The 18,206-nt window shown below is 38.5% G+C and overlaps 1 protein-coding gene across 7 annotated transcripts in view; it reads right to left on the bottom strand.

Moving 5' to 3' along the window:
• The window catches only part of COMMD10 (COMM domain containing 10), a 104,272-nt gene extending 87,619 nt beyond the window's left edge, over positions 1-16,653 (bottom strand). For 4 of the 7 annotated variants that reach the window (XR_014576927.1, XM_083818234.1, XM_083818233.1 and 1 more), the window contains exons 1-4: positions 16,501-16,652; positions 16,292-16,382; positions 14,686-14,796; positions 12,955-13,110 (exon numbers count right to left, since the gene is read on the bottom strand). Coding sequence is in view for 5 of the 7 variants with exons in the window: in XM_083818234.1 (XP_083674360.1) it covers positions 12,955-13,110; positions 14,686-14,796; positions 16,292-16,382; positions 16,501-16,532 (390 nt within the window). In the remaining 2 variants the exon portion in view is untranslated. Of the gene's footprint in view, positions 1-12,954; positions 13,111-14,685; positions 14,797-16,291; positions 16,383-16,500 lie in introns of all 7 variants that reach the window. The other 3 variants (XR_014576926.1, XM_083818231.1, XM_083818235.1) reach the window with 2 other exon arrangements.
• Positions 16,654-18,206: the final 1,553 nt, after the last annotated feature.

Raw genomic sequence — 18,206 nt, 5'->3', positions numbered from 1 at the left:
AAAGATGGGACAGGGAGTGGATGGTGAAAGCATCTTTCATGGGAACGGCCCAAAGACAGAACATCCCAAACTTACTGTAACTATACCACTTATATTTCCACCATTGTGCATTGCCTATTCAGCCTTCATTCTGTGGTTAAAAAATAATAATAATAATTTAATCAAGGAAAACCATGCTTGTAACACATACAGGCATAGTTAAAACGCTGTAAATCTGGTCTAGGTCATTTTGTGGTAGGTGGAGCTTTAGTAACTATACTTACAGCCTATGAAGTAATGATTCTTTACAAGATAAACTTTATAAATCCTAAAAGCAGATTAGTTTTCTATCCCAATTTTCTGTTTTGATTTCTTCCGACCTTCTATTGGTTGAACAAAATAATAAAGGCACTACCCATCCCACTCAAAAGTACAGCTCAATCCAAAAGCATGGTTATATCTGAGGAAGTGCTTATGTCAGTCATACAAAGCACTGACAAATACACAAGGACCCTGAGCTAGCCAGCATTTGGAATTTTCCTAAATATACCAGGAAATTATGCTAGAACAACAGAGATGGAAAACCTTTTTCTCACCACAAAGTTCAACGAAGTAAATAAAGAAATTACCTCTGGTTCTCTCTGGAACAAAAAGACCTCAGCATCTTGCCTTACTCTAAGTTTTAGTATCAAGTGGAAGGAAAAATTCAGTTCAGGAACCCTATCAATATTGATAACGGTTAACAGAGAAGGACACAAATGAACTATGGGAGCAGTTCAAAGCAGGCAACAGGAAAAAATACCAGCTATTTTGATAAAACACCTGCATCCATCAAACCACTACGGCCAAGCATGGAGAGAGTGAGCAAGCTCTGGAATGTGATAGCTAGTCACTGAAGTTCAAGCCTAGCATTCCACTATTTAGAAAGGACTTTATATCACTTACTTAAACACTTTATTATGGTAATACAGAAACCAAGGCTTAGAGAGGCAAGCAGCTTATCCAGGATTATAAAACATTGCCACTAGAGACAAGGACAATATCCTAGGAAGACTGATTTTTAAGACTTTTTTTAAAGCTGTTAAACAGTGTACTGTATGTAGCATGAAAAACAAGCCATCAGTAGTAAGGAAATTCAAATTTATGTCTTCCATTTCACTTTTAATACACATCTATCACGGAATATTGTAGAAGGCTCAGAACAAACACAAGATATGTGGCAGCATTGTGGTAGGAGCTCATAGCTGTATAGCAGCAGTAGCTCTTTTTTCATTATTGCTTTACCTTAAAATTACATTTTTTGCATGTTCCATGTGTCTTTTCTGTTCTAAATATAGTTGTAGGAGAATGAGTTTTGATTAATGGATAGCATGCTGCCTAAGGCTTCAAAATAGTCTGCCTATTTATGTTCTTGAAAGAAAAACAGAACATGTATTTGGCTGTGGTCATGTTTACACAGACATTCAACATCCTGAAATATCAATTAACCTTTTGAGAGCGGTGACATGTTGCTGCATGGTATTTGTGTCAAGGCACAGCGTTTGGAAGACATGAGGTGGTAAATATTTTAGGGCCAACTTCTTCAAAAGGTTAAAGGACTGTAAATTATTTTCACTTCTAACACGATACTTGCTACAGAAAATAAAACATTGGAAGAGACTATATAGTACCAGAACCTTTGATAACATCGACACTTACGTTATGTGAGAAGCATTTATTGGAAGGGAAGTACTTCTCCAGAACTAGCATGAAAATAAAGCTACGGTTCTCATTACTGCAGTCCTTTAGCTTCTTTTTACATTTTCTTATCAGCAGTTTGGATATATTCAAGCTACCTTGCCACTGCAACAATAAACACTGTTGAAAAGGTACTGTTTATCTCTGTAGGTTTTCATTGACACTTATTTAAGCTTAGGGTTACGTTTAGAAAACAAAAAACAGGTGCAGGCTGGAAAACAAGGAAAGGAAGAAATGTAGATAGTAAATAAAACCAATAGTAAACACATATGAAAGTCCTTCATATCTGCTCTATGAACCCTACTGCAAACCATTCAGAGCAACAAAAACATGAGGCTGCCTCCATATCCATTTTGTTCTGCCTGGGCTTCTGAACCTATGCACAACTCTCTTCCTTCCAGTGCCCAGTAGCCCCAAAAAAAGATGTTACACTGCTAAATAAACTGTGCACTCCCTACAAACATATCACTTCTCTGTGGCCATCTATACCTGCCCTGGAGGCAGATTCACACCAGCAAGCCATCAGTTCTCCTAATACAAGAGGATCTGATCTTTTCAGAGCTTCCCTGATGCTAACTTTAATACGATCTCCAGCCAAAAGATAATTTTGCAAAGCCAAGAAAAACATCAACAGAATCCGCCATTTCCCTCATCACTTAAGGCCCTTTATGTCTTTACATACTATTATTACTCTCCCACATATTTTCACCACATTTGCCCACTTTCACTTTTGACTGCCCACATACATTACGGCAAGTTAAAATGAAAACAAGGAGAAATTCAAGTAATCAGATAAATGACATGTTTCTACACTCGTTATCAAAAATGAAAATACTTTTCCTTTCTCAATGATGAAAGGATATTTATCTTATACTACTTAATGAGAAAACAAGTTAAGTGTTCTCTGGCAAAAGATTTTAGGCTAAGAACATCAAGGACAAAACAACCATCTTAACTATACATGAACCAGTCTATCAGAGTTAATGGCTTTGAGAGCAAGGGCAGGCTGGATGTCCAGAAGAGGCATGCTGTAAGGCTGCAACTTCAGGACTGAGAATACAACCAAGAGTGACTGAGAAACAAACTCACATTGAAATTAAAAATAAAAAAAAAAAAGGGACGGACCTTTATTTGAGAAAAGAAACTAGGTGAAAGAATTGAGGAAAAAAAGGGAGAACTTAAAGTGGAAATAGAATTTCAGAGAATACATAAGCACCTGAAACATCCTTCCCAATACTTTCCATTTTAGCTGTTCTAAACTTCTGGATCAGGGCCTAGTATTTTTAAGGGTGGAGAGGGAAAAGTTGTTTAAGTGCTCAGTAGATACCCCAGCAGGGAAAAGTATGGATATTTTTCAATTTGGGGCTTTTGAAGTATATTGATATCACATTCCCTGCACCCACAAGGACTTTGTTTTAATTTTAAATGGAAAACTGGAAATGGGAAATTACTTGCTTCTAGAAGGGAAAGCTTTCAGAAGGTCATCCAATATCACAACAGATCATTAGGAACTACAGAAAATCAGTAGTACTGCCATCAAAACTCACTGATGTGGCAACAAACAGCTTACTTCTCAGCACAGTGCAAACAGGATGTCATAATGCCATGCAAACCACTGTTTTTCCTTCATGCGTAATCCATGACTTGGCATCTGTTTGTCTCACAGAAAGTGTTGTAGGCACTGACTTTAGAGAAAACAGTAGCAACAATGAGTAAACAAAACACTGAATCTGCAAGACTTACAGCCTGGAAATGCTGCTTGGACACATAATACCAACAGGATCACAGTTTTTAAGATGGCCAGAAATTCAGATTGTTACAAAAGGGCCAAACACGCTACAACTGAAGTTTAACATATTATGAAGACTTGCACTCCATTCACTTGGCTGTATTTGCTGCTTTCAGAACACCAGGGTGTCCCTTCATAGAATATGTACTTTACTTCTGCATAATAGTGAAACATACATTCACTGTTTTCAGTTACACTAAAAGCAATATATTCAGAACACATACATAATTTCAGAACATACAGCTAAATAAAATTTATCAGCATTATATATTAAACATGATTTAACAAGCAACTGTAGACAAACTTTCTACAGGAAAGATTATGTTTGTTAAAGTTTCTGGCATATCTATTATTAGACTTTCAAATAAACAAATGAGTGTATGCATTTCTAAAGGGAGAGACAGAAATGCTTATTAGCATTTAGCAAAGAGCAATAAAGACATCTCAAAATTATGAGTTATATCTAAACAGTTTTTAAAAAGTGAGAAAAACAGACTTTCAAATTTAACATTTGTTAACAAGTCATTTGCACAGGGAATGTGGAAATCATTCTGAATTTGTAGCACTGTTCTGTAATTTTATGCTTATGGGGCTCATGAAAGCTCAGCATAGGAAAGAAACACAACAAACAAACCAGCATATACAATTTTGGGAGTCTAGTACATGCATTTTTCAGAATTGCCAAAGGGTTCCTCTCATTGTATTTGGTAATGCTTGAAAACCAAAAAAATAATACAATTGTTCAATAATTTTGTTGGTATTTGAAGGATCCCTATTTAATGTTGTTTTCTACTGCTATATGAGAGGAAGTTTTTCACTGTCAGTTGGTTTTGGTTTAGATTTTGTTTTTCTAAAAAAATGCAACAAAAATACCCAACAACATATGCCTTTTTAGACAGCAAAAGGTTTTCATTAGCTTGAAGTTGCTAAGGGCTTGCAGAAGCTTTTCAACATGAGTGATATGGTTTGATGAGAATTTTAAAGCAAACTGGGCTTGTAGCCCACAGTCAGAATTAAGAGCCAGTAAGAACACCCTTTAAAATAACTAGATTACAGAGTTGTGATTGAGAAGAAAGTGTACTAACGTAATTAAGGTATGACACTAAATCTTACTCATCCAGTTCATAAAGCACCTATCAGTTCAGTTGAATTGGCCTCTAGTGACACAATTACTAATTTGAGCAGAACTCAAAATAAATCTTAACACTCCTTCCAAAAATTCAAGTCTTGGCACAGATCTGAGTACTTCTAATAGTACTACTTCTTCTGCAGTATTAGTGGTGCTGAAGGACTTGATTAATAAGGACATTCCTACTCTTGGTTACAGGCAGCATCCTATGGCACAGAATAACGCTTTAGATTTCCATAGATGAGAACCAACATTCATGCCTCTCTGAGGTTTGACTCAATGTAGACAGCCCTTTCAAGGTAGTTTACATGCATCTGTAACTACTTTCCTTCACAGACAGGCTGATTAATTTGAGGACGAGATGAAGGAGTGTAATTGACTTCATCTGAGTTACTTCTTTTTCTTTTTAAACATGTAATAGGAATAGAAAGCCAAAAAGAACTTATTATTGACTCATTCCCTAGAGGTATCACAGAAAATACCAGTTTTCTGTGGAAAACACAGAGGCCCAAACTACTTCAGAAAAAGTGGGAAGGCTGTAGTAATACAGAAATTAGCTTCATGCTCCACTGGTATATAGACCCACCCAATTCATTTTCTAATACTGTAATTATTATTTTGAGAAGCATTTCAGTTCAAAATGATATAGTTGTGAAAACTGAAATATTACTGAACAGGAGATTATGCCTTTTATATCCCGAAGAAAAAGGTCTACACACTTGTTTTTATACGGCTTTTTCCACATGAAAACAAAATAATACACAAGTGCAATATCATTATTTTTCAGAGTTACACTTTCCTCATCTATTTCTACCAAATGTACATCTAAAACAGTATTATATCAGTTTACATACAACAATTTCATTACATTAATACTGGAATGTTCGCTTAGCTTAAAGGCTATTTTAATAAAGTCCAAAGTAAATATTGATAATTTAACATTCTAAATTCTAAGCTTCTATTATTGTAGTAGTTAAGTAACTAATGCTATAGGAGAGAACACAATAGAAGAAATTGATTTATATATCAGAAATGAGTAACTTGGAAAGGAAAACCCACCTTTAAGAGATGCTTCAAAAAGTAGGTATAGGGTAACTAGAGAAATAAGATTCAAGAAACAGCATCTTATAATACCATTGTGAGCAAAAACAACTAGACATTTTAAAGCGGTACCTGGCAAATTCAGAATGTGCAGTATATGATGTGCACTCAACTATAAACTCCTTTAAAGGTTCTTCCAGTACATTTAAGAAAACAATATTAGTGCAGAGGAGACACCAGAAGAACAAAGCCAAAGTGTGCTTTAATGGCTTTTCATACGAGTTAATGGCTTTTCACTTAAGTTTCATACAGTTTCTGACTATAGTCTTCTACCACATTTCAAACAGCAATAAAAAAAATTAATGGTATACAGTATTTTATAAATTCATCACCCTACTGGCTGAACTACCGCTGATAAGAATTTGACGATTAAGACTTTTCCATATTAAAAACAGAAAAATAAACTCAGATTTAATTTTAAAAGGAAAAAAATTGTTGAGTGTGTAACATGAACTGGATTCTTCATCTAAGATTGGCTCTCTCCTAGATGGTTACTGGTGTTAATTTCTTCTGATTTCATTTTTTCTTTTTTCCTGAAAGGATCAAGTCTTGTTTCTCTTCAGCAATCCTCATGTAGCACATATGCCAGAAAAAGTCTTCAGAATTCTGAGTTCAATATCCAAAATAACCCTCCCTCACTTCTTTAATCTTTGAATTTTAAAAAGTAAAAGATACACACCAAAAATACCAGTAAACTTCAAAAGAAAAGAAACAAAAGAAATAATATGACATGAAATCGGTACAAGTCTAGCGGTAAGCAGCAACAACTTCAAAAGACTTTTCCCTAATTTAGGTTACTGGAGGTTTTCATCTTTACCTGTATTTTACCTGATAAGTACCTAGCTTAAAAGCAAACAGAAAGGGAGTACATGACAAACATTAGAAACAGCTTCCAAATCCATAGTATTTAGAGATTCACTTTGTGGAAAAAATAAAAGTACTGTTGTACTGTCTGGCTCTATCTGTGAACTTGTGAACACAGGCAGTAAAAAAGTACACCAGTCTATGAGCACCTATATGGAAAAAGATAGCTGCTTGGCTCTTTTACCTAGCGGAAGAACACACAGCAGGATCCATTGGTGGGAAGATGAAGTCAGGCAGATTTTAGAGATATGATACATATTCTTATTAGCCACAAAAAATATGCTAGTAATTACCTGTCATTTCAAGCCTGGAAACCAGAATCAACCCCCCATTTCTAAAGCTCTTTTACATATTAAAGAAAAAAATTACAGTTTGTATTACACAAGAAGCTAAATGAGATTTGCATAGCACACGATTCTAACCTTAAAGAGCTATTTTGCCTGTAAAAACAGAAACGTTTCAGTAAACATTCTCAAAATGTACGTTCTAAACTGTACCGTTTACACTTACTTAGTAGAGAATGGAAGGGGTATGGAGGATAGGAAGATACTCACTAAGAAATCCTCAAAAAATAGTACCTAAAAACTGTAAACTATTAAAAATAATGTTTGAGTGGAATATAAATAATAAATAACGAATATCCATATTTTATTATGAATAATAAAAGCAACTCCGTTGTGCTGTAGCTGGCTATTGAAATGAATCTCAGTAGGCACAGAATTGTGTCTTTACTGCATCTTTCATCATTTGTGTTTCTTTGCCACTGTCTGTAATGGCATTGTATAAAGCAAGTTGGCTCACAATTCATTGTGTCAACGCCCATAGGGACAACACTCTCTTGTGACCTTTGTCACTGTAAGAATAATTAGTGAAACAAGAACTAAACAGAACCTGAAAGACATTTTCTTTCTGCTTAAGCTGTATTCGTCCTTATTCTGCATTTCTTCCAATATCAAAAAGTATTTTTTCCCAAAACACAGCAAACAGCCCCAATTCTCCTATTCTTTGTCATAACAACCTTAGGATGCATGTGTTTCAGAGAAATACTTCTATAGACTTGCCGCCATTTAAACAGAGGGAATTTTGTATATTCGCACTACAAATACACCCCTTAGCAAGACCAGTTTCTGAGAATACTGCTTTCAGAATTTTTCCCATATGGCTTCAAACAGTCAGTCAAGCTACAGAACTGACAGCTCTGTCAAGAGTTTTAGGAATGTAATTTCACTAGTTGCACTCCCACACATCATTATATTAAGTAATGCTGTCTGAATACTATAAAAAACTTCTCCTGCTTGGCAACATAGGACTATATTTTTTATTATGCATATTTTAAAGATACCATGAACAGTTTCCCAAAACAACAAGCTTATGAGGAATTTAGGTCGACTTACCTTTTAAATCATATAGATTTACAGAGTAACAAAAAAAATTATACAGAATGTAAGTGATTTTGGGGCTTTAGTGGGTTTGTTGGTGGTGGTGTTTTTTTTGTTGTTGTTGTTATTTGGTTGGGGGGTTTGTTTTGTTTTGCTTTTTGGAGAAAATGATACAAGCCTAGTCTCCCAGAAGAGCGGTGAGCCAAACTAATTATTAGTATTATGAAATAAGAATACTGGACAGTGAGCTACCCACTAGTTTTGGCCATAAATTAATCAATCCACAGCTACTCCTTCAGTTTATCTGAAAGTTCCAACATTTGATTGAAGTGCAAAGCATACCTCCAAATAAAAAACTGATAACCATTTTATGTTGCCTAAGAGTAGAAATGAATGAAAAAGAAAAGTAGAAAGGAATGAAAAGTAGAAATGAATGATTAGTGTCTAGACCTCCTTCTGTACGCTATACACATATATTCTGAATTCTAAATTAATATGTAGTCCTGCACATCACCTGTACAGGTGATTAAAAGTCCCTCCCAAACACGCAGTGACAACCAGAAAACCTATATTTATTTTTAATAGTATGAAAGAAAAAATGTATATTATAAAGCCACTACATAAAACATCATTAATATTCAATGTAAGCCCATATCGTATTGTATTCATATTAGTTTCTTTCAAAATATAGCAGAAATGTCAGAGACACATATCAGAAAGGATTTCAAGTAGAATTCCACAGAATGAGTAAGAAATCAAACTATGTAGATTTAAAAAAAAAAATTATTCTTTACTATTTCTCATAATAAAAAAGCAATATCAATTAAATCAAAAGCTAACAGGTATATTGTTTTTTTAAAAAAATGAATACATATCACTTCAGCAAAATTGCACTCAAGTGGTAAAAAAATCAGAAATCAGGCAAGTACACAAACTGAAACTTCTGTGTTTATTCAGCAGGATATTTCACAAGCGGTAAACAATCAGTGTTAGGGATGTAAAAGAGCTAAGTCATGAAATGAGACATAATTTTCCGTCAAACAGCTTAACTTCAGTATTCTACTGCTACACTTCCAGCTAAGGTGCCAAAGGCAGGAGACACAATGAACAGATATTCTCATTCCATACAGTAACTCCTAAATTCCTAGAATCTGAATCAACAATAAAACTACAAGGCACTACATTTGACCAAAAAAAGCATCATTATGAATCCAACTTCAGCCATAAACAGAACATGAATAAATCTGAGTCTAAAAACCAAAGAAAGAAAAAAAACTTTCAAAATTCCTGAGAAAAGCAAACATCAGTGCTATCCTCAAGAAGGAAGAATCAGGGAACTACAGGCTAGGAAACCGCAACTCAATCCTTGACAAAGTGATGGAACAGCTAATCCTGGAAGCCATTACCAGGTGCATAAAGAACAAAAAGGGTGACCTGGAGTAGCCAGCATGGGTCCACAATAGGAAATTGATGTTTGAGCAACCTGATAAGCCTCTATGATGAAACACCTGGCTTGGTAGACAAGGTAAAAGCAGTTATATTGTTTACTTTGACTTCAGAAAGGCTTTCAACAACATCTCCCCTAACACTCTAACAGAGAAGTTGATGAAGTACAGGCTGGATGAGGAGACAGTAAGATGGACCAAAACATGCCTGAATGGCCAGACTTTGAGGGTGGTGATCAGTAACATGATGTCTAGTTGGAGGTCAGTAACTAATGGTGTAGCTGAGGGATCAATACCGGATCCAGTCCCACTTTAACTTCTTTGATAATGATCTGGATGATGGGGAGGAACATACCTGCAGCAAGTCAGCAGATGACAAAAAACTGGGAGGAATGGTTGAGGTGCCAGAGGGTCAGGCTGCCATACAGAGGGACCTGGACAGGCTTGAGAGATGAGCTGGCAGAAACCTCTTGACATTCAACAAGGGGAAGTAACAAGTCCTGTACCTGGGGAGGAACAACCCCAGGCACCGGTACAGGCTGGGGGGCCAACCAGCTGGAAAGCAGCTTGGCAGAAAATGACTTGGGGGTCCTGGTGGTCACCATCTTGAGCATGAGCCTGCTACACATCCTTCCTGCAAAAAGGGCCAGTGGTGTCCTGAGCCTGCATCGGGCAAAGCATTGCCAGCAGGTGAATGCAGATGATCCTTCTCCTCTACTCAGCACTGGTGAATCCACACCCAGGAGTGCTGGCTCCAGTTCTGGGTTCCCCAGCACATAAGAGACATGGACATACTGGAGAGAATCTAGCAAAGGGCTGTGAAGGTGATGAAGAGACTGGAGCACCTCTCCTGTGAGGAAAGTCTGAGAGAGCTGGAATTGTTCAGCCTGGAGAAGAGAAGGCTTAGGGAGATCTTCTCAATGTATATAAAGACCTGAAATGGGGGGTGCAAAGATCCTCCTCTTTGCAAGAGCAAGGGTCTTTTCAGTGATGCCCAGTGCCCAGACGAGAATCAATGAGAACAAAACAGAACATGAGAGGTTCCCTCTGACCATCAGGATACACTTTTTTACTGCGAGGGTGCCTGAGCACTGACTGGCACAGGTTGCCCAGAAGGGTTGTGGAGTCTCCCTCCTTGGGATCATCAAAAGCCACCTGGTCATGGTCCTGGGCAGGCTGCTCTGGGTGGCCCTGCCTGAGGACCTGGACCAGATGGCCCCCAGAGGTCTCTGCCAGCCTCAACTATTTTGCGATTATGTTGCTGACAAGCATGACAAGAGAACTGTCACTTCCTTTTGCCATATATACATATTCCTTCTGTGGGAGAAGTGAGCAAATTGTGAATTTGCACACAGCCACGTAAACAAGTTTGTAAAGTACTTATATATGGAGGGCACATTTATGGGACCAGGTCTTTTAAATAATGTTTTAACCATTCCAGAGAATATTAATAATTAGATACACCTCTTTAAAGAAGCTCATATGATCTTTAAATCAATCTAAAATTCTGAATTGTAAAACCAATCAAAAAACAATCATACCCCAAGTGTTTTCCAGTATTCCAACTTTTTTAAAAGTAATGCAAGAGGTACTGATGAAAATTTATAGTGTTTGCTACTACAATATATCTTAAGACAATACTTAGCCTACTATTTCTCAATGTGCACCAAGATAATACAGCAAATACATGCTAATATACAATTACTTACAGAATACAGAAGGAAATAAATGAAAGGCTCACGCAGCCATCTACTACACTCATAATCTTATGAATCACCTTGTAGTGTCTTATAGGGAGATCACAAGTTCTTCTTCCATTATCCCTAAATATTTTCTCTTTACATGCCCTGTTAGCAGAAAAAAAAAATACTGTGTTTAGCAATTAGTTCTGTGAATTTAATCCTCTGGCTATGGAAATGCTCTCCTGAATTTCACCATTTTTCACTAAACTACAGACTACAGAATAAAGACTTTACAGGTTTTTCAAAACATACTGAGAATGTAAATTCAAGCAGTTCAAATAAACTATACCTTAAGGCATACATTCATACTTGAACTGATACTCAACTTGCCATCCAGGCTAGGAAAAGAAAGGAAAAGGGTGAAAATGATGTTTTAAGCATATGTAGAGGCAGACACATAGATTTAAACCTGTTTTCATGCTTAAAAAAAAAAAGTAAATGACACTATATTTTTATAGTTGCTTTTGTGCAGGCATAATTACAAATGATAGTTTAAAACTACTTTATATGGGATGTAAAGCACCAGCAAAGTGTAATTTCATTACATGAGATGGTGGTGAAGGCACAAAGAGTCTCCAAAGCCATAACACACGCCAGAAGTATTGTATGTTGCAGGCCTCACACTAAACTACAGACAAACACACAAGTGTCACCCCCAAAGGAGGTCACAGAAGGACCACAGGTGCAAAGGGTACAAGTTTTAGCATACCTAGAATTCCAAATAAATGATGATCAAAGCTGTTTGTGCTAGATTCTCGTATTTTGAAAACCCAGCAGCAAAATATAGATCACTGCGCAGTTTGTCTTAAGAAAATTCTTGGACAGCAGCTTGGTACAGTGCTTTCAGAATTACCTTCCAATCTGCGTGCACATGTTGTATTCTGAAAAATTAACCTTATAAGCTCTTACAATTTCACTTCGTTTTCAAATTGCTCACTTCCTTCAAATGGAAAGTCATACTTACCTATATAATCAGTGTACCTCTAATCATTTAACCTCTGGGACTTGTATGCTTGGCATTGGTAAATATTATTTCAAAAAAAACAGAAGCCAAGAATATTATGTGCAACTCTTCTTTTTGTGTGTGTGTGTACTTACAGTATCAGCCACTTTCTTAGTTAGGTGCATGAATTAGTAGAATTCCGCACATAAGAAAAATCTACAAGTTGTGTGTCTAAAATTACCCAGTTTTCCAAATGATCAAGTTTAAGTACTTGGAAAAAAATCAGCTCTAATGCAATCACGTATATCTTTAGACTTTGTCACTGACATGTCTTGTCTTCTCAAAATGCGCATTTTACACCCAAAAGTGTAAAAGCTGCTGGTATACACTATGTTCTAATTTTGTCAGTGTACCATGTATTCCTTACCTATCAAATCTATTTTCTATGTACTTTTCACTAAACAAATCATAGAGTAACAAACTGAATCTTATACTAGCAAGATATATAGCAATAATGAAAGTAAAGCAAGAATAATTAAGCCAGTGTTCAACAGTTTTGTGGAACTATTTGATCCTGTCTGACACTGATACATTCTGTATACACACCTCCTAATGCAGCTGAAGGCTTATTAAGAATCACAGGATGTTATACCTGCTCATAAACGTGTACATTTATACCTAAAGATACAATGGAACTTCAGTGCTCTGACCACATTTATCCACTACCTAATAAGCTTGTTTTGTTTTTCAGCACCTTGTCTTGTCATGAATTTTGTATCTTAGACTTCTTGCTTTAAAACACAGCTATATAGCTTTACTCTCTTATATAAATAAAAAAAAAATTACCTTCTGAGGGGTCAAAACCCTCTGCCTGAACTTTTCAATCGTATCTTGACCTGCAGCTGCCCATGCACTGGCAAACGCTTCAGCTTTGTCTTGATCCAGGTGAATACTTTGCAGCTGTTGTTGCAGTGAAGCAGGCTTCAGATTGTGATAAACTGCCTGTTTAAAGGAAAAATAACTGCTATTGTTGAAGTGCTGTTCTACAAGTTGTGCCAGCAAAATTCTACCACAGATGGCCATCACATCCACCCAAGATTTTTACTAGCAACTCTACTGTTGATATTAGCTAGCAACTTTCCTGTTCATATTAACCCTTTCACTGAGCAGACAGAGGAGTGTAACTATCCCAATTATATCTCAAAGTGCAGTATTCCAAACGAGATAGACAAACTATGAAAAATGCATATGTAGACCAGATCTCGGTACACCCCTATATTTCTCCACTGTAAATATGCTAAAGCAGCTATCACTGAAAAAAATCTGGGCTTTAAAGTCAATTATGACCAGGAAAAAAGGACAGCTTTTCCAAACTACACCCACATTAGCATCGATTTTAGTGATAAACATTCTATATCATTGACTGGCCTCCACTTTAAAAACAGGACTCCACTATCCTCCCAATCTCCCTCCCACCCCCTGCCCCCCCAAAAAAAAACCAACACAACACATACAGCAAAAACCATGCAGCAGCCTTATTTCTATCTGTCCATAGATCAAAAGGCTATTAAAAAATTTATGCTTTGACAGGATAAGCAGCTATTCTAAAAAAAAAAAAAAAAAAGAGCAGCAATCAGTTGGAACATAGAAGAGTCCTCACGTAACAAGTATTACACCTGGGAATCTTCTTTGGACTGATCAGTACTTTTTTTTTTTTTTTTTTAGATGCAAAAAAAGTAAGTCCTGGGACACACAACTACTCTTTCTACCCATCTGCAATAATTATCATACTAAAGCAGTCAAATTAAGACCAGAGAATAATACAGGTAAGCTCCTGTCAGGTTGAGAAAAAAATTCAAAATTCCAGTCTGGATGTGACCAGTGTTTCTTTTAACTTCTCATAGATTCACTGTCTGTTTGTTCTCTTTTTAATACTGTGGAACATGTTAACTAAGCTAACTCACGTTAAATTGACACGTGCAGGAAAGGACGATTCACATCTCATGGCACACCTGATTGCCATCAGTATGCATGCCCAATGCAGACTGCACTCACTGTACTTGCATGGAATTGTATCAACAACACTGCAGCTGTCACAACCTCTAAGATAGAGTTACATATTTAATGTGTCATATCTTGGCATCCCACCTGAGTGGTGGCTGAGTGCCAACGCACAGCAGAAACAGCGATCCTCCTCTGTGTACAAGTCACCTAGCTGTACATCATGCATTCACCTACTCATACAGACACTAGAGCTACAGCAGTTTGTCTGCTCACCTACAAATAAGAGGAAAGACTACACCTAAGTACCAGTACTTCCCTCACAGTCATACAGAGGTGGTTTCCATCATCTGTATTTACTTTGTTTAGAAAATCATCCCACAAATGCAATGAGTCCAATTCAGATTAGCAAAGTGTGCAAACTAAAGCTGTAAAATCATGCCCACAAGACATGCATAATTTACTATAGATACATGTTTTCACAAATTACTTTTTAGCTTCACATCTATATTTTTAAAACCACAATCTGATAAAAATATATATATTTAACAACTCACAATGATAAAAAAGATGTACCTGTTCCAAAATGAATGATATAGTTTCAAGAACTAGATGAAGATCCTGCTTTTCCAACGAAAAAGCTATTTGAAGTTTTTCTTCTTCCTCTTCACTGAAGCTACTTTCAGCCTGAAGCACAAAAATAGTTACTGCTGACATTCTATTTGGCTGCCATAAACATATTTGCCAATAGAAAAGCTTTCTCCCCATTTTTATAAGCATAGTATTTGTCCTGTTTTTCTAAATGGACAAAGAAAAGCCCTTTTCCAGCAGAAAAATACAATGTAATACAATGTTTCATCTCACTGAATATCAGACTTAACTTACAAAATATTGTGTGCTTTTATCACGATCAATTTAAAAACACCACAAGAAAATGCTTTCTACTTACACTTGAGAGCTACTAAGGAAACACGTATCTTTTGACTACATCAGATTGTCTCCAATAAACTTTTACAAGTAAAAATAAGAAAAGTAAGAAGTGCACTATTCCAAAGAAAACTGAAGGCAAAGCTGTTTTGTAGTTACTTATGCAGGCTTCTTCCACTCCAGATACTCCTTTTGAAAAATGCCTACGCTGTTATAGAGAAAATGAAGCCCTAATGTAAGCTGTTTTGAAAGTCAGATTTTTACAATATATAGCACACCATATTACTGAAGATTACTAAGAATGTGCTGTACTTTTAAACGCAGAAGTTATGTTTATTATACTGCAGTAAATTAAAGAGTAATTTAAATGCAGATGTTGTCATCTTTTCAAATGTAATTACTAATAGTTGATGCTACAAACATCCAACCACCACATTTAGACCACTTAATAAGCCAAAACTGCAAAGCTCAACAAAAAAAGCAATTGAGCTGTCAGAATAAGCAAAATGAGGCAATTACAGAAAAATTTAAGTGATTACAGAGTTTGTAGCAAGAATATCAAAATGGAAATGTTATCTGAATCATTAGAAACCTCACTGCAATATCAGCAGCATCCAAGCTAGTAATTTCGGTAGGGAGAAATTAGGAATTGAATCAAATAATCCAAACAGCCCTTACAGCCTCAGAGCTATAACCTTTAATAAGGTTTTATTTTCTGTCAACGCTACTCCTAACCTGAAACGTTTTAGTGTTTAGGTGTATGTAAACCCTAATTGTGTTTGTTTTCTTATTTATCTCTAAACAAAAAATAGGGAATATGCAAAACATGACACTGAAATATATATATATTTGGAAGAAATCCTCAACAAAATTATTTCTGTTTTAACATTTTGCTTATGGTTCCCCCTGCAACATTTTGTGTCAAAATCAGATTTAAACTCCACTTGACTTTTTGACCATGGGGTGAAACAGACTCCTGATGTTCCTTCTGTCACGCCATTAAAAAAGTAAATGAAATCAGTAAAATAAAACAAATCTGACTGGAAAAAGTGACAAAAACGCCCGTGTACGGTTTATTTTCGAGCTGAACCCCCCCAGGCTCTGGCCCATGGCCACAGCAGCACGGGATGAGGGCGGGCACTCGCAGCAAGGCCCGGGGAAGCGGCTGCCCACCGGAGCGGCCCCTCCTGGGGGCACGGCCCCAGCCCCGGCCCCGGCCCGGCCATCAGGAGCCCGCCCGCCCGCCCGCCCCGACCTTCAGGTGCAGCTTCTGCAGCAGGCGGGACAGCAGCCGCGGGAAGCGGCCCGGGTCCACGACGTTCAGCAGCGACACGGCCCGGCGGATGCTGCGAAGAAGGAGAGGGGGAGGAGGTGAGCGGGGAGGAGGTCGGGGTCCCGCCCCGCCGACCCCGGTCCCAGTCCCGGTCCCGGTCCCGGTCCCGCCCCGGGCCGGGCGGCCGCTACCTGTCGGTCTCCGGCACGACGGGCGCCGCCATGGCTGCCGCTGCCGCCCCGCCCCACGACGGCAGCGCGGTGGGGCCAAGCGCCGCCCGCGGCGGTGCCGCGCCGGGGCTTCGCGGGCTCCGCCGACGGAAAATGGCTGAAGGCGGGAGGCGGTGGGCGCTGTGGAGGTGGGTAAGGCGACGGGGCACAAAGGGAGTAAATTATGGCAGGCGGGACAAGTCTGGAAATAATGGAGGAGCTTTGAGAAATATTTTACAGATGTGCCCGCTGGACAGAGCTGCCTGGCTCTGTAAAGTGAGGGGATTTTAGTGATAGATCATAGAGTCATAGGATCATAGGGTTAGAAAAGACCTTCAAGATCATCTGGTCCAACCGTCACCCTGCTACCAATGTCACCCACTAAACCATGTCCCTAAGCACCACATCCAATCTTTCCTTGAACACCCCCAGGGACAGTGAGTCCATCACCTCCCTGGGCAACCCGTTCCAGTGCCTGACTGCTCTTTCTGAGAAGAAATGTCCCCTCATTTCCAACCTGAACCTCCTCTGGTGCAACTTGAGGCCACTCCCTCTAGTCCTATCTCTAGTTATCTGCGAGAAGAGGCCAACTCCCAGCTGCCCACAACTTCCTTTCAGGTAGGTTTAGAGAGCAATAAGGTCTCCCCTGAGCCTCCTCTTCTCCAGACTAAACAACCCCAGGTCCCTCAGCCTGGGCACACTCCAGGGGCTTGATATCCTTCTTGTACTAGGGGGCCTAAAGCTGAACACAGCGCTCGAGGTGCAGCCTCACCGCAGCAGAGTACAGGGGGACGATCACCTCCCTGCTCCTGCAGGCTACACTATTCCTGATACAAGCCAGGAAGTCGTTGGCCTTCTTGGCCACCTGGGCACACTGCTGGCTCATGTTCAGGTGAGCATCGACCAACACCTCCAGATCCTTTTCCTATGCACAGCTTTCCAGCCACTCCACCCCAAGACTGTAGCATTGCATGTGGTTGTTGTGGCCAAAGTGCAGGACCCAGCACTTAGCCATGTTGAACCTCATCCCGCTGGCCTCTGCCCATCGACCCATCCTGTCCAGGTCCCTCTGCAGGGCCTTCCTACCCTCCTGCAGAAGGTCAGCTGACATTTCAGCCAGGGCCTGTGCAGATAAAAGCCTCTTTAAACCATTGTCAGGACGAGAGGAGTGGCAGCCCTGGCTGTACCCAGCTGGAGCTTTGGAGAGAGAGCTCCTAGCTGAGGGCTTGTGTCCTAACTCTTACCAGAAGGTTGACCCACAGTCTCTTACTAAAGGCAGCAACATTTGTCATGCTATTGTTCTGGGGTGAAATGTAATTACAATCAACTATTTCATCTGTTTTTCTTTATAGAGCACTGAAAAGGCACTATTCTTGCGATAAATTTGTTTGGCTGGAAAATAAAAATGAGTATTTCATTCCATGCTGAAATAACGTAAGTTCGTGTTCTAGGAAGTCTCCCTGGAGAGCAGAATTTTATGAACATTGTTCAGTCAAAACGAGCAAGGGCGACTGCAAGTCTAGACAATTGCTTACTTATTTAAAAAAGTTCTAGCTGATGCAGTTATGCTATGTGCTACTCAGGTTTGCTGCCAGTTCTCTGCTTTTATAAATGTATATATAAGTTGTAATATTTTAAAGTGCTCTCTTTCACGCTTTGCTGCATCAAATGAATGTTCAAAATGAGTA

The sequence above is a fragment of the Anser anser genome (genome assembly GCF_964211835.1).
Source record: "Anser anser genome assembly, chromosome: Z".
In the NCBI taxonomy this organism is placed as follows: Eukaryota; Metazoa; Chordata; class Aves; order Anseriformes; family Anatidae; genus Anser; species Anser anser.
The sequence above is the reverse complement of the archived record's forward strand: the minus strand, read 5'-3'. Positions and strand labels throughout refer to the sequence as shown.